The 25,597-nt window shown below is 38.7% G+C and overlaps 1 protein-coding gene across 1 annotated transcript in view; it reads left to right on the forward strand.

Annotated features, from left to right (window-relative positions):
- The window catches only part of FGD4 (FYVE, RhoGEF and PH domain containing 4), a 73,610-nt gene that overhangs the window by 37,308 nt on the left and 10,705 nt on the right, over nt 1–25,597 (forward strand). The window contains exons 2-7 of the mRNA XM_010566238.1: nt 691–855; nt 8,480–8,660; nt 11,596–12,082; nt 18,508–18,597; nt 20,668–20,813; nt 24,665–24,821. Of these exons, the coding sequence (XP_010564540.1) occupies nt 691–855; nt 8,480–8,660; nt 11,596–12,082; nt 18,508–18,597; nt 20,668–20,813; nt 24,665–24,821 (1,226 nt within the window). The remainder of the gene's footprint in view (nt 1–690; nt 856–8,479; nt 8,661–11,595; nt 12,083–18,507; nt 18,598–20,667; nt 20,814–24,664; nt 24,822–25,597) is intronic.

The raw sequence follows: 25,597 nt of genomic DNA on the forward strand, positions 1-25,597 counted from the left end.
GATGTTAAAGGATGCTTTTTATCTGGGGCAAGTGCTTTTATTACCATTTCCATTGTTTGAATATGTGTTGCTTTATATTTTCTTCCAGCTTTCTTACCAGTAGCAGCATATTGATCCTCTTAATCAGAATAAATTCCATTCTGCTAGGAAGAAATGAAATAGGAGAGTCAGCTGGCTTTGTGCTTTGCTCTTTTTTTTTTCTTTTTTAACTTAAAATAGGAACTCTTTCCTACAAAAAAGTTGTAATATGTTTAGCTAATTTTTGGATGCTACCTTCTGTAATAAAATAAACTATTTGAATGTATAGCATTTTGTGAACCCTTTGAATACAGAAATAGAATGGCTGAACAAAAATGCTGGGTTTTTCTATAGTTCTTCTGTTGAACAAGCACATTGACAATTCAGATAGGATAAAGTCTGTTAGAGATTGCAATCTTTCTATAGAAGAGCTTAGGCGAGTCATGGTGGAAGTCTTTTTTTCATATCCAGCTCTTCAAGGTTTAAACAACACAATAAACTTCAGCGAAAGGCCAAGTGTGTTTTTAGGATGAGACACTCTTAAAGGGAAGACGAGTATTCTAATTTTCTTATAGAGAAGTGTTAGCACTTAATAAATGTGTTTATAGTCATTCTACCTTATATTTAATCCTGTTTCTAACTCTTGTTTTTTTATATGTATTTGTTTTTCAGGCAGCAGCATCTGTCCAAAGTCCTTAATATTGTCTAGGTCTTGTACAGCGAGTGCCACAACCAGGCTAGTTGAGCAGAATGTACACAATGAAGCGGCTCAGGGAATAAATGGAAGTGTGCCAGTCAAACAGTCCCCACGTTCAGCTTCAAATCCAAAGCCACAAGGTAAGTAGTCTCAAATATTTTTGTTAGGGAAGTTGTTCTTCATCTCAGACTTTAAGAGAAATAGAGCACCTTGAAAGAGCTGTATTTGTCAGAAAGAAAGTAGTGGGATAAAAGCTTGCTACTGAAATATGAGTGTTCTGTAAATGCTTTATGAATCTGTAATTTCTGATAGTATTTTGCTGAAACAGGTTCTCAGAAGAAAAGTTGGACTTACTAATATGTTACAAGCTCATAGGTCTAGCTACACTTCTTATCTCAAATGTCTAGTAATTTGTTGTGCACTTACTGCCAGGCAGCAAGTGTTAAATTCGTTCTCTGCCCAGGAAGTGGCTAATAGGTAGAGATGGGAGAATGTGTGTAAGCCTCTTGTTTGTATCAAACTATTGCCAGGGCTTATTTTTCAAAAGAATTACTGTATTTGAGCTGGAAGGTTTTGATTCTGTTTTTGAATTGGAGTGTTTGGCAGGCTGGCTTCAAGGCAGGGGTAGTGGGGAAGATATTCAGGGCCTTTGGGGTTCTAGCAGAGCTTGAGAGGAGCCCTCCTGCAGAAGTATGTGGAAAATTGGGAACTTCGTGTTTACGCAGTAAAAGCTGACCAATAATGTCTGCAGAGTAGAAGTAGATTTTCCTTCTTTCTGTCCATAAACAATATCTTCACTTTTAGAAGCTAAATAGGTCAACCTACATGTTGACTTCATACATCTAAACCTCAAGCCATCTTTTTATGTGGTCTTCTCAGGAATATTGATGATTCTGCTGAGGGTGATCACAGCAAAGAGTCAGTATGTTCTGGAAATCTTGGATTCAAAGTGAACTTGGACTGATGTCTTTTAGGAGTGACATGCAATAGGAACTTCATTCATTTCAAAAGTTAAACAAAAAGAGTGAGTTTAGGAGACAGATACTATGATCCTGCTCAGTGAATTGGATTCTAAGATATGTTGCTGATGTGACAGAAACTAGAATTACTTATAGAAAACTGGATCACATCTAATCACATAGAGAAACTAGAATTGCATAGAGTCATCATGTAGTGGATTTAACAGTATCTGTATCAATTAATGGAAAATACATATTGAAAAATTTTGCATCAGTCCCAAGGTCATCTTAGAGTTAAGGAGGGAAGAAATTTATTGGGGTGTCAAGAAAGTTTTGTTTACTTAGGGAGAATGAGAGCAAACTAAAGCTGTGGGTTTTGTATTGTTTGTTTTTATAGAAATTTTGCCAGTGCTGTTCCCTGAACTAAGGTGTTTTTATCAGTCATATGTAAACTTTACTTATCTGAGTAGTCCTTCTGCACCAGTTCCTAGGTCTCTGAAACGTGTTCTCTGAAACTAAGTTAACATGAGAACATGTGTTCTTCCTAGGAAAAATATTTTAGAAATCTGTTAATGGATAAATAGAAATAGGAAATCAATAAAAAGATTTTAAGCCTTACAAAAACAAAGCCAGCCCACTTATTATAAATTTCAGCTGTTAGATAAATTAGGAGTTGGATATTATTGGACTCCATTCATTCAAGTAGTTATGCAGCTGTTGTTGCTCTTCCCTAGCCATGACTTCTGTGTTTGTCAAAATTGCTTGCTCCAAAATGTGGCATAGCCAGGAATAGTGTTGCAGTCTAAGAAATGCAGCTGTATAGATTATATTCAATAATACTGTTGTAAACAGTGTTTTGTGCCTGCTTTGTTCATGGGTCTATGTCTTTCTCCATTTATTTCTATTAAATATGTGCATCATATTGAAGTTATGTAGTATATCTTTTTGGCCTTTTTATTTAATGGAAGCAAACCAAAATAGAATGAGTAAGATAAGTGCTTGGGAGTCCAAACGATCCAAGCAAACTAAATTGCTCTAGTTTGTTGGTTTAAATGTGGTTGCTGATTTTTTTTTTTTTTTTTAGACAGCTTTTGATGTACAGGTACAGAAACATTTTTGGTTTATAGTGGGAGGAAATGTTTTATCCAAATGGTTGTTCTAGTCATGCAAATACTAACTGTTCTTTCATGGTGAAAGGAAATGAGATGACAGACCTGAATTGTAATGCCAGTATATTTGATTGTTGATGAACTAACTGCAAAATGACCTTCATCTAACCTACCATGATGTATATTATTAAAATGAGAGATATAAAGATGACTTTGAGGTTGCATTGCAAGCGGGGTACAGCTTTTTTTAGTAAACTTAGCTTTAACGGAGGAAATGGAGCTTTAATATAGAGGAAGAATGTCCGAAGTCCTGCACTTGAAGTGAACCCTGGACTCTGAACCTGTTTTGTCTGTACTTGGTCTCTGAGAAGTAGTTTAAATATTTGGAAACGGATCACTTAAGGTAGCTAGATCAAGTGAATAAATTTCTGCACAGACTCCAATATAAAATTCTTTCTTTTCATTTTCATTTTTTTCCCCAGGCATTTCAAGGAGAAAACAAACTATCTGTCTGATACACTGACAGTAAAAGAGCAATTTTTGTTCCCCAGTAATTCCTTCCATCAACAATTTAGCAATTCATATGTCAGATTTCTGTGTTGAGTACAGTTTGATTCATGAAAATCTTTGCAAATTTGGAACAAAGCCTGAAACTGACTGAAAGCCGATGAGGAAGTTAAGCAAAGAAATCAGGACTGTGGAGAAAAGCAGTCACAGTCCGTACCAGCTGCGAAACATGGTGCTCCACCTTTGCATCAATGCAGTGCATTCTGTGATAACATGGACTAATACAGACTAGAAGTGGTTACTGGAAATAGCAAAATATGCTACTGAGTTCCAAAGCAAATATGATGCATGAGAGAGGAAGCAAGTTGTTAGATAATTTGAAATTTGCCCTTACCTACAAATATTTGGGCAGCGATCTGAACCTAGCAATAGCAGAATGCATGTAGAGGGACATGTACAAATTGACCAGTTTTTTCTAGTTTCTTCTATTGCCTACTCTTTGAACCTCTTGCATGAGTTTTAGATGATGTCCAATTACTAAATACTGGGCAATGAAACTGTTGTCTGTACCAGGCAGTTTTATTGTAGAATAGAAAATATGTTGAAATGTCAACACTTCTTCAAAGCAGTGAAGTGTCGTGTCAGTTCAAGACTGTGCATCAGTTGCTCATTTAAATTTTTCTAATGAGTGCTTAGGAGTACTTGTGAATCTCCTGCTGAGGCTGAAGAGGAATTTTTGTTTGGGTTGGAGGTGATTTTCCACTCCAGAAGACGGCCTGGTTTGTGCTGCTGTGAAATGGTATGTGTCGTGGTTTAACCCCAGCCAGCAACTAAGCACCACGCAGCCGCTCACTCACTTCCCTCCCACCCAGTGGGATGGGGGAGAAAATCGGGAGAAGAAGTAAAACTCCTGGGTTGAGATAAGAACGGTTTAATAGAACAGAGAAGAAGAAACTAATAATGATAATGATAACACTAATAAAATGACAGCAGTAGTAATAAAAGGATTGGAATGTACAAATGATGCGCAGGGCAATTGCTCACCACCCGCCGACCGACACCCAGCCAGTCCCCGAGTGGCGAATCCCTGCCCCCCCACTTCCCAGTTCCTAAACTAGATGGGACGTCCCATGGTATGGAATACACTGTTGGCCAGTTTGGGCCAGGTGCCCTGGCTGGGCACGAGAAGCTGAAAAATCCTTGACATTAGTCTAAACACTACTGAGCAACAACTGAAAACATCAGTGTTATCAACATTCTTCAGGTACTGAACTCAAAACACAGCACTGTACCAGCTACTAGGAAGACAGTTAACTACATCCCAGCTGAAACCAGGACAGTATGGATGCAAAGCATTCAACACGTAGACTTCAGCAGTCAGTTTCAGCTACCTACTGTGTAGCATCAATTCTGTCCTCCTTTCTCAGTTAATTATTATATAGTCTGTGGTTTTGAAGGTATTCAGTGGCCTAGGCCCAGAAAAGCTGAAAGACCTCTTAAATGCCTGGGATGTAGACTGTACTTTTCTGACAAATGAAGCTTCTACAATTAAAGGTGAATTGAACTAACACTGAGAGCTGTTTCTAGCTAGGCTTCTCCAATCTCAGTGGTGCTTGGAGAGATGTGTAGCAATGTCTCTTTTATCAACAAAACTGCTAAATCCCAAACATTATCTCCAGAAAGAAGAGAAACGAGAGAACAAAGCACATCTGGTTATTATTGGTCTTCTTTCTTAATACATTATTGGAAGATACTTGTTCTGATGTGATATAAAAATGTGGAAATGTACATCCTAAAGAGGAGATGACTTTCCTCTCCTTCTGCCGAGTCTTGGTTACTAGTTATTTTGTACTGTTCTTGGGAGTGTAAATCTTTGGTATCTATCCAGCTGTGCTCATTTGATCTTCCTGAAGATGATCAAGTATGCAAGGAGGTGATGAAGGGTGACTTAGCCAGGAGAGCTGTAGTTGCTTACCACAGGAAATTTTAACTGTGTATTTTCATTGAATCAAAGTGTAGCAGTGTTTTTAACCAGCAGAAGTTAAATGCATCCTCCCATTTCCTTATGTACATGTACAAAGTTGAATACACAACTAGGCACTGCAGCTTAATTCTTGATTAGGTGGTTTGGCTAGCGTTATATAGTAGCAGCTACCTGAGTATACTGAGGGGTTTTCTTTGGGCAGAATATGCAGTTCGTATCTCCTAATGACCTCAAAATTCTACAGTATAGAGACAAGAGTATTTATAGACTCCTAACAGAGCTCTGTATTATGCAGGGTATTACAATGGGCCACTCTTTTATCTTTTTTTTTTTTCTTTAAGATCCTTGCTGTGTGCACATTGAAAAATAATCTGATTAAAACAAAACACTACAGAAGTACATTGAGGGGAGAATTAATGGAATTTGTTTTCCATAATCCCTGTTAACAAGGCTGACCTTACAGGAAGGTTTGCAGGTTTTTTTACACTACTGGTTCTTTTCTTTTCATCAGTCTTGTGACTATCCTTTTCTCATTGCTCTATTTCTAAAACTTACAGTAGCTACAGGAGCAGCTGATTAGGGTAAATGCTGTCTGTTAGATGGTAATGGGGAGCAAAGAAGGAAATATCTTACATTAGTGAATTGGCATGGCTGGTTTGTGGTTCTCCTCTGAAGACATTATAGGGATTTTCAATATACTGGGATTGTCCAGTTTGACCAGAGGTTCCTTGTGCTGCCCTACTGAAATGCTGCTAAGCTGGGCTTTTTTCAGTAATAGCCGCAAAAGTGTGCGATACCTCCACAGAATGTCCTAGAATTTAATTTTTGTCCCAGTGGATCCAGTATAAAAATAGCTTCCAACTAATTCCTTCTGCTTTATCAGTAGACATTAATTCCCTCCAGTTTAGTATTAATTCCCTCCAGTTTAGTAGTTTTAATATATCCTTGTGAGACTATTAACATTTTATGAGATGTACAAAAGAGTTTAAGAGATATACAAGTCTAATAAAGAAGAGAATTCACAGGATCGCAGGTTATACAAAATCCATTGCAAGAGTAAGAAGTGTTTCTACAAACTAGCGTAGTGCTGGTCAGTAAATCCACCCAGCGTCCCCTTTCCCTTCCATCTCCTCCCCGAGGGAATGGCAGTGCCCATGCTCAATTGTGTCCTGCTTTTTCCCAGCCTGCTTGTGTCGCCTTTTTCAGCGGTCCCATCGCCTTTGTCAGTGCAGCAAGCTATTCAGCGCTTGGACAATTATCTGATGCTCATTGGCCTAATTCTGCCAGACCTTCTCCAAACTCGCTGAGAAGAGGGAATATAGGGAAAGCTGCTCCACTGCACTGCAGCTGCAGCTGAGCAAATGTATGCGGCTTCTCAGGAGGGGCTTCAGTTACTACAGATACTCAGCAGTTACACAATTTCATATTCTGCTTGTTTCAGGGTTGCACTGTAACTGCTTGAAAATTGCAGTAGTTTTAAGTCATCCTTTCTGCACTGCATCCTTCCCCAAACTTGCTTTTTGCTTATGTTAATAAATATAAAATAAAGCTTGAAAGGACCAAAGATACACATATACACAGTAAAAGCATCTGATCTACAGTAATTCTCTTCTTTTCCCTCTGATTATTTCATTTATCAGCATTTGTAGTTGATATGGTTGAAGTCTAAAGCTTTTTGCGATACATTTATTTCTTCGTAGGGTCCCTCCTGGTACTTTTGAGACTGCAGCAGTCACTATAATCCCATTTAAGTGCAATTAGGTTATTGGAAGCACAGATGAATGTTACCTCCTATAAATTTAACGAAAGGTAGAGATGGAAAATTGCCCTTAATCAAGTGTTCCTTCAAGTTTATCATAGTCGGTGATAGTATATTTGCAGGAATTTTTTCAACAACTCTTTCAAATGTCAGTTGATGGGATTTAAGCTAATTCCTGCGGTGTGCAGGTTTTCCAGGGTAAGTCAGCAAGCTATTCTAGAGTCAGCGATGCAGGGAACATGGCTTTTTCGCATCCATCTATTGCATATCTTGTACTAGTGCTTATTTTTCTACTGTGAGAGTTGCATGTGATTCCTAATGCCAGTTCCTGTGCTCCCCTTTGTGTTTGCTCCCTGGCAGGTCTGTGTAGTTACTGGAGGGCTGGTGCCTGTGGAGCGGCAGCCGAGCCCCTGGGGCTGCTGGTTCCCCTGGCAGGGCATTGCCTACTCCTGCTGATTTATGCCTGCCTTTTATTAAAGGGCAGATATTTTTCAATTTTTCAATTTCATATCAAATGCTTTCACTTCTCCCCACAATATGTTTTGGGAGTGTGTGTGGGAACGAACAGAGTTATGTTCTTGGGAATTAAGGACCTTTCCATTAAGTCTCTTTTTGATGGAGCGGGAGGTGCGTTGCTCTGATAGTGGAACACATTCAGACCCTGTCTGTGAAATGCTTTTGCTGCCCACAAATGCTTCACAGTCGTGTAAAGGGATACAGGTTAAAGATCCCCAGCACTTGTGACTTCAGTTGCTTTATGTGTCACCTTGTCTTTTGTGTTCTAGTCACTGCTGTATTAAACAGTGGCTGATCATTAACAATCTAATTAGAAGCACTTACGGTAGGGATGGAGAAAAAGAAAGAAGAATAAAAAATATTTTCAGGAGGCCAGGTTTTCAGCAGTATAAATAGACAGAGGTTCACTGAGTAAAGAAAGCTCGAAGCTGAAGGCAAAAACCTTTTCCACTGACTATTATTGAGGTCATGAGGGAGAATATAAAGAATGAGAGCACCAGAGTTTTGGGGCAGCAATTTAAATCTCTCTTGAGCTCCACAGCACAGCTAGATCCTTTGATTATGCTTAATTCTTTTTTACAATAAAACCTGCATTTAATGAAGTCCACATATGTGTTTACTACAGTACACTATAAAAAAAAAAACCAAAAACCTAACAAGAAAACTCCCTAATTTTCTAGCTTGTTCAAGTAGCACGTGGTTTGGCTTTTATCCAAGAAATATAGCAAGGTGCCTGCCTGATACCAGACAGTGCATAAAAAACTATATGAAGTCCCTGTATTCATAAAGCAACTTTAAGGTTAAGTGAAGCCAAGAGCATCTCTTCTTCGTTACTGTAGTAAGTTCTTAAGCAAAAATCTCATATATGTTCTGGCAGCTCAAAGGAACAGTTAATGAGCGATTGATTGTTGTTGTTGTTGTTGTTTGCAGTGCCTCCAAAGCCAATCCATCTGCAGAAGGTGTCACCTGTTACATACCAAACCCCTAGGCATAAAGCTTTATCAAATCAGAAACCAAGAATGGAGGAAGAGACACCCACCCCTGTTTCTAGTGTCGCAAAGGAAAAGTCCAGTAAAGTGTCAGATCTTATCAATCGTTTTGAGGGAGGCAGGTATGTAATAGAATTTGAATTGGTTTGTAACTCTGTTGTGTGTGGATTGTTGGAAGTTGAACCTGTGAGGAAGATCATTGGTACCGCGGTAATGCTCAAATCCATCCCTGCCAGAGGAGTTGATGGCAAAACTGCACATTTTGAAATGGTGCAAGCCAGTTGTATGTTTGGCCTGTACAAGGTGTGCTTTTTCATGAGGTGCTAGTCTTAATTTTTCTTTAAAAAACAAACAAACATGTAACATTTTTAAAACATCCTGAAAAATGTCAGCAATTAGAAATAAGTGCTGATTTTAGAATGAAACATTGGAGCTAATCTTAAATTATTTTGTTCTTGCAGAAAAAAAAATATTTACTTTTATAAGCAGAGAAACCTGTAATCCTTATTTTCCTTTTATACAGTCTTAACCTGTTCATATCATTCATGTGGAGAGGGTGAACTGTATGAGTTATTTGTATTGATATGGCATACATTCTCTGAACTGTTTGCTTTGTAGTACTTGATTTTGGTGAATAGCTTGGTGTTCATGAGTTTTGATACTGCCTTTTACAGGAAACATTTGGAACTTTGAGAAACATGAGCCACAGTGAATTCTGCTTTCGCAAAATAGTGTTACTTGTGTGTCTTTAATTAGATGTACATGACAAGCATTATAAGCTCTGGAACCGAAGTTCTGAATATATCTGCTCTGTATAAAGAGAGCAAACCTCCAGAAAGCCCGTGACAGAGGAACAGCTCAGGAAACAGTCCAGTGACAGTTCAGTGTTGCAAATTTGGGATGTGGTTTTCTTGTGTTTCCTCGGGATACTAATGTTCTGAAGGGATGCCCCGTACAGGAGTGAATACGTGGTGTGCAACAGAGCATGTCCTTCTGATGAGCCAGAGTATTAAGACTTTCATTGAAAAAATTTCCCCTTAAGATGGGGGAAACTTAATCCCTTATACAGAAGCAGCTGAGCATTGCAATATGTTTGTCTAGTGGAACAGAAATCATTTCAGAGCTTCACCTGTAGGAAACTTCTGTCATTAGGCAGAGACTTAATTGCACTCTGTCATGACAGCTGCTCAAAGACGGGAAAAAGAAATTGCTGCAGCACTGGAGGTCCTGTGAATTCTTCTAGCACAGGTCTCTATAGTCCTGTTATCACTTTGTTTTCCAGTCTTCCTCCAAAGCATCACCCAAGTCTTTTTAACAGTGTGGTACCCTTAGAAAAACAATTTTAACCTTTCTGAAAGGAAACTCTGCAGGTTCATTGTGCCCTACACCAATGGGCCCTACGTTTCTTCCTCCTAGACATGCCTGCTGCATTGTACAGGAACTTTTTCAATATTATGCAAATAAAGGAAGCTATAAAGAAATAAAGGAAAACTTCCTTATTGTAGACTTCTAAAAGTAGGGACATTTTGTTTTGGGAGCTAGGGGAAGCTGAGTTGCTTTTTGGCCAACAACATTCATTAAGTACACCCAATAATGTCTGTCTAATAATTAAATTCTCCTCAACTCTATGATCTCTGCTTATAAGAAACTTCCATAATTAGCATGCCAAGTTCTGGAATACCCTGCTGTGGCCATGGAAGCAATTCCTGTTTTTTGAATGAGCTCAGCTCACAAAATGTGTGTCTTCTAGGAAGGTGAACTTCGCTTTTAATTATTGGTCTTCACATGACTAGGTAGCATGTTCATGAACTGCAAACTGTGATTGTCAATTATGATAACTTATTTTCATTAGTCTGTACAGCCCACAAACATGTAGGTATGGCAAAAAGTTAATTAAACCTCTTTGCAGTGTGCATGCAATTGAAAAGCGTAAATTAATTCTATCTTGGAGTTAAGCTTATTTTTAAAAAGAGGCATAATCTCTACACAACTAAAGGAAAACTGATTAATTTTTTTTTTGTATGATGGAAGAAGACAAAGCTAGTGTAAGATATTTTTTGAGCTCTGTGTACGAAAGTGCAGAATACATTTACAATATTTGTGTAAACCATCTTATAAATAAGGAGTAAACATACAGTTTATAAGTAGTCTTCATCTTTCCCAAAGATTAATGGTCCATAGTAGGAACAGTATGTTAGAGGACAGTCATGGTATTGTTTTGCAAGTTGAATATGGCTTGTTAAATGTACTTCAGACAAAAATGTATAGGTTTTATTTTGGTTCCAATTTTTTTTTTTTTTAAACTATAATGAAGCCAAGCACTTTTACAGAGTAGGCTACCATTTATATTGGCCTAAAATTCAAAATCTCAAAAATAAAACAGAGAGATAGTGAAAGGTATGAACAAGGGATAACATGTTTAAAGAAGAAATAAAATGTAGAGGAAAAAACCTTCAGAAAAGATGCAGTGTGATGAAAGAACACTGCTAAATAAGGAAACTGGGGGAAGAAATAGGGTAAGAATTTAAAGCTCCTCTTGTAATATGCTGAACTAAGGAGAGGGATGCTAAATGTTCTTGGACGTTTTTCACGCATTTTGTATAATTAAACAGCAATTAGGGAACAGGCTGCTTGTTAGTTTTAAGCATTGGACTGGGACTTGGGAGATCATGAGTCTGTCTCCATTTCCGCCAATAATCTACTGGGACTCTTTGGGCAAGTTGCTTCATGTATTGGTGCCTGAGTTCCCTTTGTTATGTGTAGCTGATAATGCTGACTTCCATTTTAAAAGTGAGATTCAAGACACATGAGGATGTAATGAATCAATATGGGTGGCACTCTGGGTTTCCAGTAAGAGATGCATGTTTGCGTGGGTTTCAACAGAATAATGCTGTTCAAGTCTTGGTGGCCTGAACTTCCTAATATTAATACAGGAAAAAATGTTTTGAGCGGAATTGGTTATATGGTGCAACTCTCCTACTCCCCATACCAGGGGTTTTCTAGAACACCATGTTTAACTTTTCTCTCATCTATGTTTTGTTTGTTTGGTGGTTTTAGCCCGTTAAATCCTAGTGATTTGAAGAAAGATTCCTCTGTTCTCCACATTTCTAAATCTCAAGGAAGATATGGGTCAACACCATCACCTCAGCCAAAACTCCCCTCCCAGCACCCACTACAAAAACAGGGAAACAGTAATACCGACAAAACTCAGGTTGTACAGCTACACACAGCCAACGGAGTAGTAGCACAAGACCAGACGGAAGATGAGGACAGGAGATTACCAGATCGTGGCTCTGCTATATCCACCCTGGTTCCAGATAATGCCATTGACAGCAGCTTGATAAATGGGGAAAGAGAAAGTACTTCCAGAGAGTCATTGCAAAGTATGACTGCCTGTGAAGGACAGATGCTTAACAGCTGCTACAGGACTCGAAGCAGTGATACACTGCTCCCATCTGAAAATGAAACTCTAGAAATTAATACTAATGTGAAGGAAGAACCAACTGAGGAAATGAGTAAGCAAGATCAACCTGTAGAAACAAAGGTAAAAAGAGAAATGTTTTCATTCTTGCTATAGTACTACTTTCTGTATTTCTCTTGGGTTTTATTTAAAAAAATAAGCTTCCAAGAGCAGGTCAGAACGTTGAAAATCTTTTGGTTTTTTTTCTCTGGAAAAAAAGACAGGAAAAAAGCTTTGCTTGCCTTTTCCCCCCTTTACTACTTCCCCTCTCTCCTTCTTCGCATAAGCTATCTGAGGTTTAAAAAAAAGTGAAACTGGAATATGTGTACATGTTCAGCACTGTGCTTCAGCTGTGCCAGACTACAAGGGACACATGTTAGTGGTGTATATAAAATAAAATTCCATGTGTAGTAAACTGCAGAAACAGGGCTTCAGGCAGAACTGTCACGTGAATACTTAACTTGGATGTAGTTGTCAAGTCAAAGCTGGAAAGGCAGTGGCAGTCTGCTAGCTATCAGATAGACGCAAGGTTCAGAGTATACTAAATATATGCCTTGTTAGCAAGAACAACTTATATCATGATGCATTTGAGCTTCCTCGTAAGGAAGGCTTTAAATAATTAAGGGAACTAAGTGGGTGGAAGAAAATCTGTCTTGGGAAATTAATTGCTCAAAAATTGTGCATATTTCCACTTCTAAAAGTTTGATCATGCAGTTTGCCTTCTCATGCTGAAGCATTCATTGGTGGCCAGTGAACATCACTAACAGTTCTGGTCCAGCTGTGCCATGTGTGAGTCGTGGCAGGGGGGCTGGAGCGGACCCTCCTGGCCTTCCTCTTCACTGCAGAGCCTAACAAACAGCTGAGCACCGATAAAGCTCATCACTGCTTGTCAGGAGTACACCTGCATCAGTTAACTACAGACCTCTCCAAGCCCTGGAGTTTGGTTAGCTAGGGGTCACGAACATACACGCTTGAGGGGAAATTCCGTGTGTGGGAAAGGTGGGTCTCAAATTCTCATGTATTATAGGATAAAATATCCTGGGTAACGACAAGAAGGGGCTGGTTTGTGTGGATTTTCTTGTTTGCTTTAAGGGTTGTTTTTGCCAGTAATGAACGAACATTATTATTCCCATCTAAACATAAGCCTGGTTGCTGTCCAAGGCACCTTTAACCTGCCACACCTGTCATTATGTTTCTATCTCCTGTTCAGTAATGCCTGTTTCCCCTCTCTGTGCCAATAAAGTGCTGAATGCTCCTTGGGCAGCGATGTTAAGCTTGAATCCAAGTCATGCAGTAAGGTGCTGGCAGCATTTTCAGGAAAAAGCAGAAATGGGAGGCACTTCTGTTGTAAAGTCCAGGAAGGAACTGGGCAAATGTTAATGGCAGCAATCTCATCAAAAATCTGTCTTTGAGCTGCAGCAACCAACACATGTGATCTGTCCTATATTGACCAAGAGTCAGATTGTGAGGTGTAATGTGACTGCTACGAGATATATTGTTTGCTGGTGCTTGAAGGGTAAAAAACCAAAACAAACCACACCCGTGCAGGATGACTCTTGGGTCAGTGTTGGGAGCGAACTGCATCTGTAAAACCGAATGAAGTGGGTCACAGCAGCGCTTCCTGAGATACCAGCCTGCTTGCGATACAAGGACATCCCCTTTAGTCCAGTGAGGTTGAGAAGCATGTCTACCACAGACTGATCTAAGGGCCATGCTTTACAAAATCAAACACTGATTTAGTTTGGATTAATGCAACTTAGAGATTGAAATCAGCCCTGTGGAGGTCTAAGTAGCTGCTGCCATGCTGTCTGGAATAGGGGGAGGGTGATGAGGAACAGGAGAGGTCTGGTGGAGCTTTAAGCTGTTTCTGCATCCAAGCAGGCATTGGGAAGAGGTAAGAGCATTTAGACATTCTGTGATTCTGCTAAGCGCCCACTTAGTAAAGAATCTTAAAACTGGGATGCAGTCCAGTTGAAGTTGCATTGCACAGACTAACAGCACTCTTCTGCCCTTTTTAATTAAGCAAGTGTAGGTACAATTGAGTAAAAGCAATAGGAGCAGATGCATGTGAGTCATAGACAAACTTTAAATTATGCATCTGATATATGTGTTTTGATACTGATGCAAAGTATCTTCTTTGTCTCTTGCATGCCCTATTTCCTAATTCAGGGAAGAGAAAAAAAGCGATGCTATCTGTTTGTAAATGCATACATGTACAGCAGAAGTAAACCAAGTCCACTGCTGGAAAGGGTGAATTAAATTGGGGAATGGTGCAAAACTAGAGCAGAAATTACTTTTTAGACTCGGAAAAGAAAGCTTATTTTGAAATAATGTTGCTCTTACAATTATTTTTTTTCCCCTTACGACTATAGATCTGACTAAAGTCAGATTATTATTGGAGGTTCTGGAAAAGTTGAGACAAAACTCACTAAATTTGGCAGTGTTCTGAAACATTTTCCCCAAATGACCAAAGTAGAGTATGCTTTATTTTTCTTATTTACTGAATTAATTTGATAGTCACAAACCACAAATATCACAAGCAAAAAGACAATTAAAAGTGAAAAGTTTCTTGCCTTGCAGCAGAAGCACCTTCTGTCATAAAAGTTGGTTTGCCTAAAACGCGGTGGCTGAATAGTACAAGAACACCCCAATCAATTAACTTCCTGAATAACATCTTGTGAGAAATCTGCTGCTAGTGCTAACTGAAGACAAGAAGACAAATGCTTTGGTATTTGTTGTGAGACTGGTAGGAAATGGGGATATAGACTGCATGCATGCCACAGATGGAGAAGAATCCATTGTGCATCTTTAATATAAAGTCCTTACTTGATGTCTTCTCTTAATGGCAATGTTGGGGGCTCTGATGTTTCAAATGCAAAACCTGGTGGAGATGTGTATTTGTAAATGTAAGGTGAAGTTTTGATTTAAATAGGGTGAAACTTTGTTGCAAAGTTAACTTTCTGCCAAGAAATCTTTTACTGTTGCAACACTTGAGAGCTTCTACCAGCTTCTTCCTGGTTCTACAATTTAATGGTGGTCTTCAGCAATAGTAAATCACGAACAAAGCTGTGTATCTTTAGCACCCAATATAAATGTGGAAATCCTCTTGAGAAGAATCACTTCGTTGGGGTACCAGGATCTTTACTGCTTTTCTTGGTTGCTGTGCAAGAAACTCACCCATCATTTGTGCAATAGACCATTGCAGAGAGTTAATATGCCAGACACTGATAGTAGCACTCAGGATTTTCATTGCAGGTCTTGCACAACTTAGCGCTTTCTTTGATTTCAGAAACTGAGGACTCAAGAGATTAAAGGAAATCTTAAATTCTGCTGCAAATTTACATTTATATTCCCAGTACTTAGGGAGAAAGCTTTGGGTCATGAAGCAGCTATGACATGAATTGTTTTAGAAGAGAAAATCCCCACTCTTACTTGAGACCAAACTCAGCATTACAAACAAACAAGCACAACATGGGTTGAATGATATTTGTTCATACTCTATATCTCTCACCCCATCTGTGTTGCTTAATATATTACTGCAAAGCCCTTGGGGCAAGGGCTACACCTAAATAGGAGTGAATAATATTTAGCATCACTATCATGTTGTTAGGTATAGTTTCATTTCTATTATCTTATCCTACTTGTGAGAAGAGATGTGTGCATTTACGGTTATATCCTGTGAAAATAAAGCTTAACTTGTAACTTGAAAGAGAATTAAAATTCCCTTTTACTGTTAATGATTAGATTTGATACAGTAGTTCTTTAGAGAAGCATTGAAGTTCTCAGAAGTTGAATACTAACTTAATGGTTTTTAAAGATTTTTCTTTTAAGACTTTTCCTCCATTATCTCTACGAGGTTTTTTAAGGCTGTTTTGTTGAAGCTCTAGTAACGAATGGCTCTGTGTCATTGTCACTGTCACAAACATCATTCAGGATTTCTTTCCAAATTATGTTGTAAGACTTGCTTCCTGCTACTTGGAATAGCCAAACTTGGGTCTGCAGAAGCCGAGCCCCTTCTTGGATCTCTGCCTGCCCTGAGCCCATAGCTTGGCTGCTCCCCGCGAGCCTGCTTCAAGGTGGGGGTGGGTGGGCAGCTGGGGGTAAGGGTGCAGCTAGTGGTGCAGCACAGTGTGCTGCGTGCGTGGCGGAGCTGGGATGGCTGTGAATGAATTCCCTGAAAGCAGAAAATAAATATATATCTGTATACACACCCGCGTATGCCAGCTGCAGCACTGGCTTTGCACAACGGTGAGTCTTTCCACCAAATGTGCCTCGCTGTGTAGCACGGCGTGGCCAGGACTCATGTGTCCACCCATGCATCTGGTCCAAATTCACCCCATGTGCTCAGGACCATCAAGAAAAGCTCCTCAGGAGACAGATGCCACAATTAACAAAATAACCCATGACCTGTTGTTTGTGACAGCAAGGAAACTGGAGTGACCTTGTGGAAACCAGGTACTTTTCTTTGGATATAAGACACTGAAGTGGGCGAATGAGTAGTGAGGAGGATGGAGCTAGTAGTAGAAAACACAGCTGGGCGTTCATGTGACATGGGCAGATACTGAGATGGTGAGGTGGGAAACCGAGGTCTTCCCTAAAAGGAAACTAGCGATACAATTTTATTCTTGCGCTGGTATAACCCTATGGGTGGATGTTCATATGCTGGCATAAGAACATGCCACTGTGATTAAAAGATAACTTATCAGTGGTGTGGGTTTTTTTCCCATGTAGAAGATTCTTGTGTCAGGTAGTGCGATTGATATAGAAAAGAGGCTGAGGTTTAAAAATTAGGAAGATTTGTAAGGTTGATACTGAGAGGATGGGAAAGCTGGGGTCAGAGTATAGTGAGAGAGTAACAGGGATTTAGGAGTAAGGATTAAATGTTTTTTCTGAATTGCTTATTTTGTGTGGTATTTTTGAGTCTGCTATGCATGATTTTCCCCTCTCTTAATTAGTTCAAGTAATCTTCTGAAAATTGCAGATTGGTTCTGTAGCTGTGCTTTGGGGACAAAGTGGGGTTTTGGGGAGAGAAGCCAAAATAAAATTGCTGAGGAACCAGTAGCCTTGTGGTTTTGTGCCTCAAGTCCACATGTGAGATCCCTTGTAAATGGCTGCACTAAACGGTATGCTGTAGCTGTAATAGCTAATCCTCCAGCTCCCTGCAATGTCTCTTGACAGCACTTAAAATGCTATTCTGTAGGTTACTGTGGTTGCTATGCTGATTTAAACAGATTTAATGAACAGCTTTGAAGTCACTATTGAAAGCCTGTATTTAGGGAGGAGGCTTGCCGTGTAGCAGTGTGACTGTTAACACTGCAGATTAGAATTGAAATGTGTTCAAATTTGGAATACTTATTGAATACTGGAAAGGGAAAAAAAGCCACTGAAGTCCTTTAAATGAAAAGACTGTACTTTAGCATTCAGTATTCTGCAAACCGTCTTTATAAATGTACTTGCAAATGTTTATCATACTCTTGTGGGAAGCAGTGTGCAGTTTGAAATCGGAAATAACTCTTTCAAGCTCTCCTCTTTATTTTTCTTTATGAAGACTTTCTATGGTTTGTCTAGAAAGCCATTACTTTCCCATAAGCACCGTGATAAGACTGCCATTTACTTAGGAAAGACTGGGTTGTCATTAGATGTGAACACATTTCAGCGCTAGCACTAGATCTGGAAGAAAAAAATCTTGTAATGGAAGTGTCATTTTGTTGAACGTGACATTTGAGAGCATGAGGGATTTCTCTGGTGTTTTAGTACTGTAGAAGGCTGTGCTTTCATTGTTTGTTTTGAAGTAACTTCTCATAGCAGCTCATAATTTTACATTCTAACATTTAGTTTAATATTGAAAATTGAATGAATGTTTTAAGTTTCTGTTCATCAGAAGAATCAAAAATATATTTTGTGGAATGAAAGACTTCAAAGTGAAAACTTCCCTTAAGAAATAAAAGTGACTTACATAAAGACCTAGCAAAGGAGTCCACTAATTGCATCAACAGTTAATCACCAATGAGTGTATTGATGAACATAAAACATTTTGTGTGGTATTTTTCAACAGTTCTGTGATGCAAAGAACATGCAGTTCGAATAACTTTTGAAACAGGGGGCGGGGGCGAACACCAACTAATCCCATCTGTTCCCTCTTATTCTGCAAATCAGTTCTTCCAGCTCTGAAAGGTCAGTGGTACTCGATTACCAGGATGCGAGCTGATCCATTAAGCAGGGAGCTGGTGCTCTGGCAAAGATCCCTGTACAAATTGGGAAATATTAAATGTTTTAGGCTTTGAGTTTTGCTCTGCAGTTTGATTTTTATCCTTCTTTGACTTCTGTATTTGTTGCTTAAACTGCTGGAAAGTTTGTATTTTTCAAAATGGGGTGTCTGTTACTAAATGTAAAACTTGGATTTCAGTTGCTTTTTGGACTGTAAGGAAATCATATGTCTTTTCGACATTTTTTTAGTATTACATTACGTTTTCTCCAGTATCCTAAGAGCTCTTCTTATTTTCCTCCAGGAGACAGATGAACAGAAACGTCACAAAATTGCCAGTGAACTTCTGCAAACAGAAAAAGCCTACGTTAGCCGACTTGACCTCCTAGATGGGGTACATTTTTTCTTGAATTTGTTTTTATTGTCTTGCCCTGAACTCACTTGAATGGCTATGCATAAATGTTTATATAAATTACATAAGAGGTAGTGTGTTTTTCACATTTTGCTGACTTTTCCAGTCAGTCATTTGCTTTTGCCACATAACTTTGCCTGTGTTTCTATTTAAAGAATGCTACATTTTTAAAAATATTAGAATTTTGTGGATATTAATGCAATATGTTCTGTGCGCATAGATGTCACCATAAGCAATAGCAGTGCATACTGGTAGCCCTTCCAACAAAGAGGGTGTATAACAATTTCTTGGCTTCTGGTGAAATGGAGAAGGGTATTGTTTTATAACACTGAAATTGCCAACCCACTAGAAAATTACTAAATCTTTCAAATTTGAGCCACCTCATCAGAATTTTTCTTTAGTGCCAAAGAACCTAGGAAGATGCCCATTCTAAACTGTATATCCTCTATTTTACCACTATACGTTTAGACTAAATCCTATTGAAGTGAACAGAAATTACTCTCCTTGCAATGAAAGGACTGAATTCTTGTGCTCTGTAGAATCAAACTGATATATATTTCTTAAATGTGAAAGTCTGTAGTTCTTGAGTATTTTCCGTTTTCATTTGTGTTTACTTTCTCACATAACACTTATATCCATTTTACCTGGATATCTATAGCTTTGCATTGCCTTAGTCCATGATATTTTTCTCAGACATCGCTGTTGAAATTTCTCAGGTCTAATGCGTACGTCTTCTAAAAACAGTTGATGAAAAGTAAAGTCTCAACTGATAACAATAATTGTTCAGGCAACTTGGGGATCTAAGTAATTGTCCTCATGAAAGTGGATTTACCTAGTAGACCCACATTGGGATGGATATATGGTGTGTTTTGAAAGACAAAATAATGCAGAAAAAAGAGCTTTGGTTTAGAGAAGTTTAAAAATAAAAAAGGAAAATGTTTACTTCATTCATAGTTTTTTCTGATGGGTAATGTACAATTATTTTCCTTGATGTGATCCTAAGTGCATTACTCCTATGCCTGTTTTCCAAATATTAACTGGACAGAGTTCTGAAAAATTAGTTTCAAGCACAGCTGCTCAACTGCAGCTAATGAGAGGAAAGCGGAAGATGGGGAAGCAACTGTTATGTTTCTAAACTTGGTTAAGAAGTTATGTAACCATTATAGTCTTTGAAGTAACTTGTCAAAATTAACTAGCTGTTCTCTCCAAGATGCAGCAAAGTGAGCATGTTTTAAAGTACATGTGAAAGTGTATGCCTTTTTTCCTTTTAAGACGCTTTTGCTGTCTCAGTTGGGATTATCAAAGTTCCTGTCTTCAGACTTTTTTCTTCTTTCCCGAGTGCTTACCCAAACTTCTGAAGCCCTTTCTAGGGAGATGCAGTCTGGTCAAGCAGGGGAGAGGGAGATAAAGGGACCATAGCTCCCCACAAGCACTGTCTTATGTGGTGTGCACGTTAACAGCTGCACATGTCTCTAGCCATTTTGTAGCTCCATCTAGTCAGGTAAAGCCTGCTGATGGGGAAAGAGTATTTTTTTTAAAGAGCCTATAGTAGAGTCCAGTCAGAACTGGGCCCCTTGTGTGTTTTAAATGGTATGTGGGGGCCGCTCATAGTCTGCCAGCTACTTTGATTTCAAAAGGATAAGGGGATACAGCATAAAAGGAGAGTGGTTGGGCTAATGGTGATCAGACATCATGCTAACTGAAAAGAAAGCAAGAGTGGAAAATACGGCTGGAAGACTGGGAAAGCTGAGATGACCTAGCTGTTAAAACAGTCAAGGTACCTGGAGTCAATTCAAAATGGCACTACTTCAGTTTGGCTTTCCTTACGTCTGCTCTGCCTGCAGTGCTTTCCTGGCTCACAAGAAAAAAAGTGGGGTGTAAGGGGAGGAGAAGCTTTTAACTTCTGGTGAGGGAAAGACAATAAATGAGTTTGTCATTACCTGTCTATTTTACTAAATATGAATCTTGCCTCGGTTGGAGGGGTTGATAGGTGGTCTTCCATTGATTAAAGATAATGGGCTGATAGGTTTGGGCTCTTTTTCTGTATTGCAGGTATTCTATTCCAGACTCCTTGAGGAAGCCAACAGAGGTTCATTTCCAGCTGAAGTGATTAACAAAATCTTTTCTAACATCTCATCAATAAATGCTTTCCACAGTAAATTCTTGCTTCCAGAACTTGAGAAAAGAATGCAAGAATGGTAAGAGGTGATTCACTGGCTAAAATACTACTAATACTGCGTCTGTAGAAACTCTGTCAGAGGGTTGAGGTAGGGGAGGTACCTTCATAATTAAGTGCTCCCAGCCCAGGAAGTAGTGTGGGTAGGAGAACATCTGCTCTTCCACTCTTCATCAGGATCTGACTCAGTAGAGGACTTGCATCATTTGCTCAAAATAAAGGACATATATCTTGCTGAAGCCAGTGAGATTACTCATGATGAGATGCCTTGCTGAATTAGAGGTTCAGACTGAAATTGCGATACCTGGTGAATTCATTGCACTATTATTCTGTTAAAATCGAATAGTTCCCATGCACAAACATCTGGTAGCCCTGTATAGTCTGTAATGCAAGAAAGTACATAGAACCTAAGCATCATGGAATGTAGCAAAGTTTACACCTTAAATTATGTTCCTTGCAAAATGACCATGTAAGGTAAATCCACCCTTTTCTTCTGATTAATTGAAAAAAAAATCTGGTAGGAAATATGAATGCCTGGATTAAAATAGAGTGCATATTCATGAAAGGTGGAGTTTAACTTAGTCTAACGTTGTTTAAAAAGCAGTTTACGCTACATTACATCAGTGCTGTATATATTTGAAATTAAATTTGTGATGTACTCTTAAAATTTTGCTCTAGACAGTTTACAGAGCACAGAGGATGGGTTGCATTACCTTATGTATTTGCAAAATGCTAAATTACACACTCATAATGTGTGTATAATTATATAGCTTCAAAGGTTGAAAAGTGCTTTTGCAGATGAACTTTGTTAGTGCAAAACTAATAAATTGCATCGTAAGGATATTATCTTTCCCACATTGCTTGGAAACAACCTCTGTGCTGTACCTGAGACAGCTTGTTTAAATTTCCTTATAACATTATGCTTTTGGAAGGAGTTAGAAGAAGGGGTGCAGTTGAAGAGAACAATTTCTGATCACTGCTGAAAGAAAAATCTGGGATAATTTTCTGTCTCTATCACCAGTGTTCGAAAAAACAGCTTCTGCCAGATAGAAAGTTCACTTTCCTCAGCAGTTCCCTCAAGTGGACATAGAAAATACTTAAGTATGTTCTATTGGTAGGTTTATGTAGTTCTTCTGTTGTTCTTTAGTTTCTAATAAAGATAGCTGGATAAAAATTGCTGACGCTTTCCCCGGGTTGTGGTTTGTTTTGAAGACTTAAGGTAAAAATATATAGCTTTTGAAACTGGGAAAGCAGATCAGAAGCAGATTCTTCTTTTTTAGCAGAAAATGCAATGCGAATCTAAGCTTATCTGGTGGAAATGAAATTGTCTGGCAGTTGCATTTTGAATGACTTGAGCAACAGCTGGAGCTGAATATCTCTTTTACAACATATGGCTTGAAAACACCGGAAACAGCCTTGTTGCAATATATTTCCCATGAAAAGAGCATAACAGTGATCCCACATCAAATAAAATACCCATCTAACTATGTCTTTTGTACCCAAAGATGACCAAGAGCAGATACCTGGGGAAGACTATTAAGAACACAGTGTGATAGGCTCGGGGTGGGGAGTGGTGGTGAAGAAATTATTTCAGTCTTTCAACACAAAGTTTTGGAATGTGTGGCAATTACAGAGCTGACCTACTCATATGATTTGTTTTTCTTTGAAACTGAAACTTTCAGTTTTGTTGGATGCCTGTTAGCTTGTGTATTGGAAGAGAAAGCAGTTGTTCTGTAGTCGCCTTTGCTGTGCTGTGATTTTTATAGACCTTTGCTTACTCTTGTTGCAGCCATGATAGTTTTAAATGAGATACTACAAATCGTGATTAGTAAGTCAGTGATTTCATGTTTGAGCTTTTAGAATGCAAAGGTGAATACTGTTGTAGTCTGATAACACAGAAATACAGAGTGTTTCTGGACCTGCGTTACAATGTGAAGTCCTATTTCTTGACCATATAATGATGCTATCTGTGTTGTCTGGCAATAGTGCAGTGCTGATTTGGGTCCATGGTAATAGTTCTCTTTCTGATCTCTCTATCCGAGAGAACAGGAACTGTCCTGGACCCGACAGCATTTAATAGAACTTCATATTTTGGCTCATGGTGCATAGTGTTTGAGCAAGATGAACTAGTTACTTGTTAGTCCCTCAAGGGAGGATGCTGCTCTCAGAAGGTTCTGCTTTCTTCAACTTTCCCTGTCCTTCCTATTCTTTCAGAGCTCTTTGTGTGACATGGATCTTGTCTTTCTTACCTGAAATGATGACGAATTTGTGTTGTTACAGCCTCAGTCTTTGGACATAAAAAGGCCTTGCATGAAAAGTAGTTGTGAAATTTTTTTTTATCTTCAGAGACAGTGAAATTGCAGCACTCTGTGTAAATGAGGTGCTGTAGGTATCCAAGGAGCAGGCATAGCAAACTGTTCGTACCTCTTTGTTTATAAAAGTTTTAACGTTTTCTTTTAATGTCTGTCTAGTAATGGTTCTGAAACAGTTAAGTAGAAGTATTCTCTTTTTGTGCCAGTTTCTTTAGATACAAAGGATTGCCACAGTCTCTTCTGCTTTAACTTTTTTTTTTAATTGCAAAGTTTTATAATTACTTATCTGTTAAATTTATCAGAAAACTTCAATGTCTTTGTGTTTTTTCTGGTGACCTTTAGGAATGTGTTCATAATTTCTTCGGTTCTGTTGGAATTGGCATGATTTGTATTTTATTTTCAGTTTAAAAGTATGCTGCATTGCAATAAAATGACAACCCAAGGAAATAGCATTCAGTGAATCAAAGGAGAGGGTTTTTGTTTTAAATTGTTATCTTGCCTTTGAAAGTGTATGTGTCTGCTTGCATATGTAGAGTGGTTGAACAAATACGTGCAGCTAATTAAGGGTGGAGAACCTCCCACTCTGTCTTGTCCCCTTCTCTAGTTGCCAGGCCCAGCAGTAGCTCAGACCTCTGCCAGGTCTTACACGAGTACCCTCTGCTCCCCCGGAGGCAGCTGGAGCTGGACCAGCCCTTGCCAGTCCTGGCAATATTCACTATTCAAACAACTTTTCCCTTCTGCACAGCTTTTCTCTTGGAGAAGTGGTGTGTTGCAGTAGACTGCTAAAGTAATAGCAGTAGATTGCTTCACTTTAGACCAGTACCACAACACTGATTTCAGACTTTCAGAAATCCAGAGATACTGATACAGTTGCTGAGTCTGTCCTTGAAAACAAAATGTGAAACGTGTTTCATATTGTAGTTCTCGGAGATGCATGTGTGCCGTTCCGCTTTCTTTGTGTGCGTCGAGAGTGCAGCTTCTCTCCGCCTCTCCATCAGTTTCTTTACTACTCTGTTTTATTTGAAGATGCTATCAGTATGAAAGATGTAGGAAAGGTCTCACAAAAGAGTGGAACCCAAGGGTTTCTCTCTACTTCATAGGTTTTCTTAGATAAATAATGATTTTTAAAAGTTGTAAATACATGTATTTATATAAGGCACAGAAGGGAAGCTGTACAGTATGGATTTAGTCCTCAAACAAAACCACAGGTTAGATATTTAGAGGGTAAAGTATGGCCAGAAGAAGATAATGTAGTTTTAAGGAACTGCAAATAAAATAAATTAGGCCATGTTTTGTAAACAAAACCTTTCAAGTTTTTCATTATAGATAGCTTTTCTTTCTTTAGTGCTCTACATGACCTATAATGCTTATACATCATCAGAGAGGATACAAACACTCTTTCTATGTTAATTCTGGTCAATTTTAATTGTTACGTTGGAACTCTATATGAGGTGATCCCTAACAGAAGGATTCTCTATTAAACTTTTGAAACCATTTTATAACCTTGTGTGACTTTTTTTCTTTCCTGTTTGCTCTGAGATTCCGCCCTCTTACTTTGCAGGACTACCACCCCCAGAATTGGAGATATTCTGCAAAAGTTAGCTCCTTTCCTCAAGATGTATGGAGAGTATGTGAAGAATTTTGATAATGCAATGGAATTGGTGAAAACGTGGACTGAACGGTCACCTCAATTCAAATTCATTATTCAGGACATTCAGGTAATGGGGAGCTCTCCAAGTAATACAAGCATGTATAAAAATATGTAGGTTTGTGGGTGAAAAAGATTAAAGAGAAAATTAAATACCAAATCCCTTAGAATTAAGGGTTGTTGGGTTTGTCCACTTCACACTGCATTGTGTTTCTACTCTTTCTTCCTCCATATGTGCACAAATACCCACACAAATCCAGCCTTTCCACTGCAAAATAGAGGACCAAAGTATAAAGGTTGAAACAGGAGAAGACTAAAAAAATACATTTTGTTGTAGATACCAAAAGTGAATACAGTTTTAGGATAAAGTGACCTATCAGTGCAACTGTAGATCCTTGCACTGAAGCCAAAAGTACTCTGTTGGCTCACACCAAGTGCTGTTATGCAGAGCACTACGCTTTGGAAGTAAGTATATAATCCTAAATGCTGAGCCACAAAAGGTGAAGAAAGCTTAACAGCTAAGCAATGTACAAGTCTTTTCCAAGGTGCGTTTTATACCCTCTAGTGCTCCCTGTAGGTTTCTCTGTGAATTGGCAGGTATGGGTCTTCCTGCTGCAGACTGAGCAGCTAGAAACAGGATTAGGTATTTCTGCTTAAATTTTACCCCTAAAATCTGTAGGGTCTTGTGATTCTAAGCCAGAGAAGACAACTATGTGTATTTTAATGTAATCTTTTACTTGCATCTAAGATTATGGAAATGAATATGCATCTTAAAACACTTCTGAGGGGGGTCACACACAAGAAAGCAACCCCTTCTCAGATGGATAAATGTGCTATAAAGGTATA

This window comes from Haliaeetus leucocephalus, unplaced genomic scaffold (assembly GCF_000737465.1).
Source record: "Haliaeetus leucocephalus isolate CR32 unplaced genomic scaffold, Haliaeetus_leucocephalus-4.0 Scaffold206, whole genome shotgun sequence".
In the NCBI taxonomy this organism is placed as follows: domain Eukaryota; kingdom Metazoa; phylum Chordata; class Aves; order Accipitriformes; family Accipitridae; genus Haliaeetus; species Haliaeetus leucocephalus.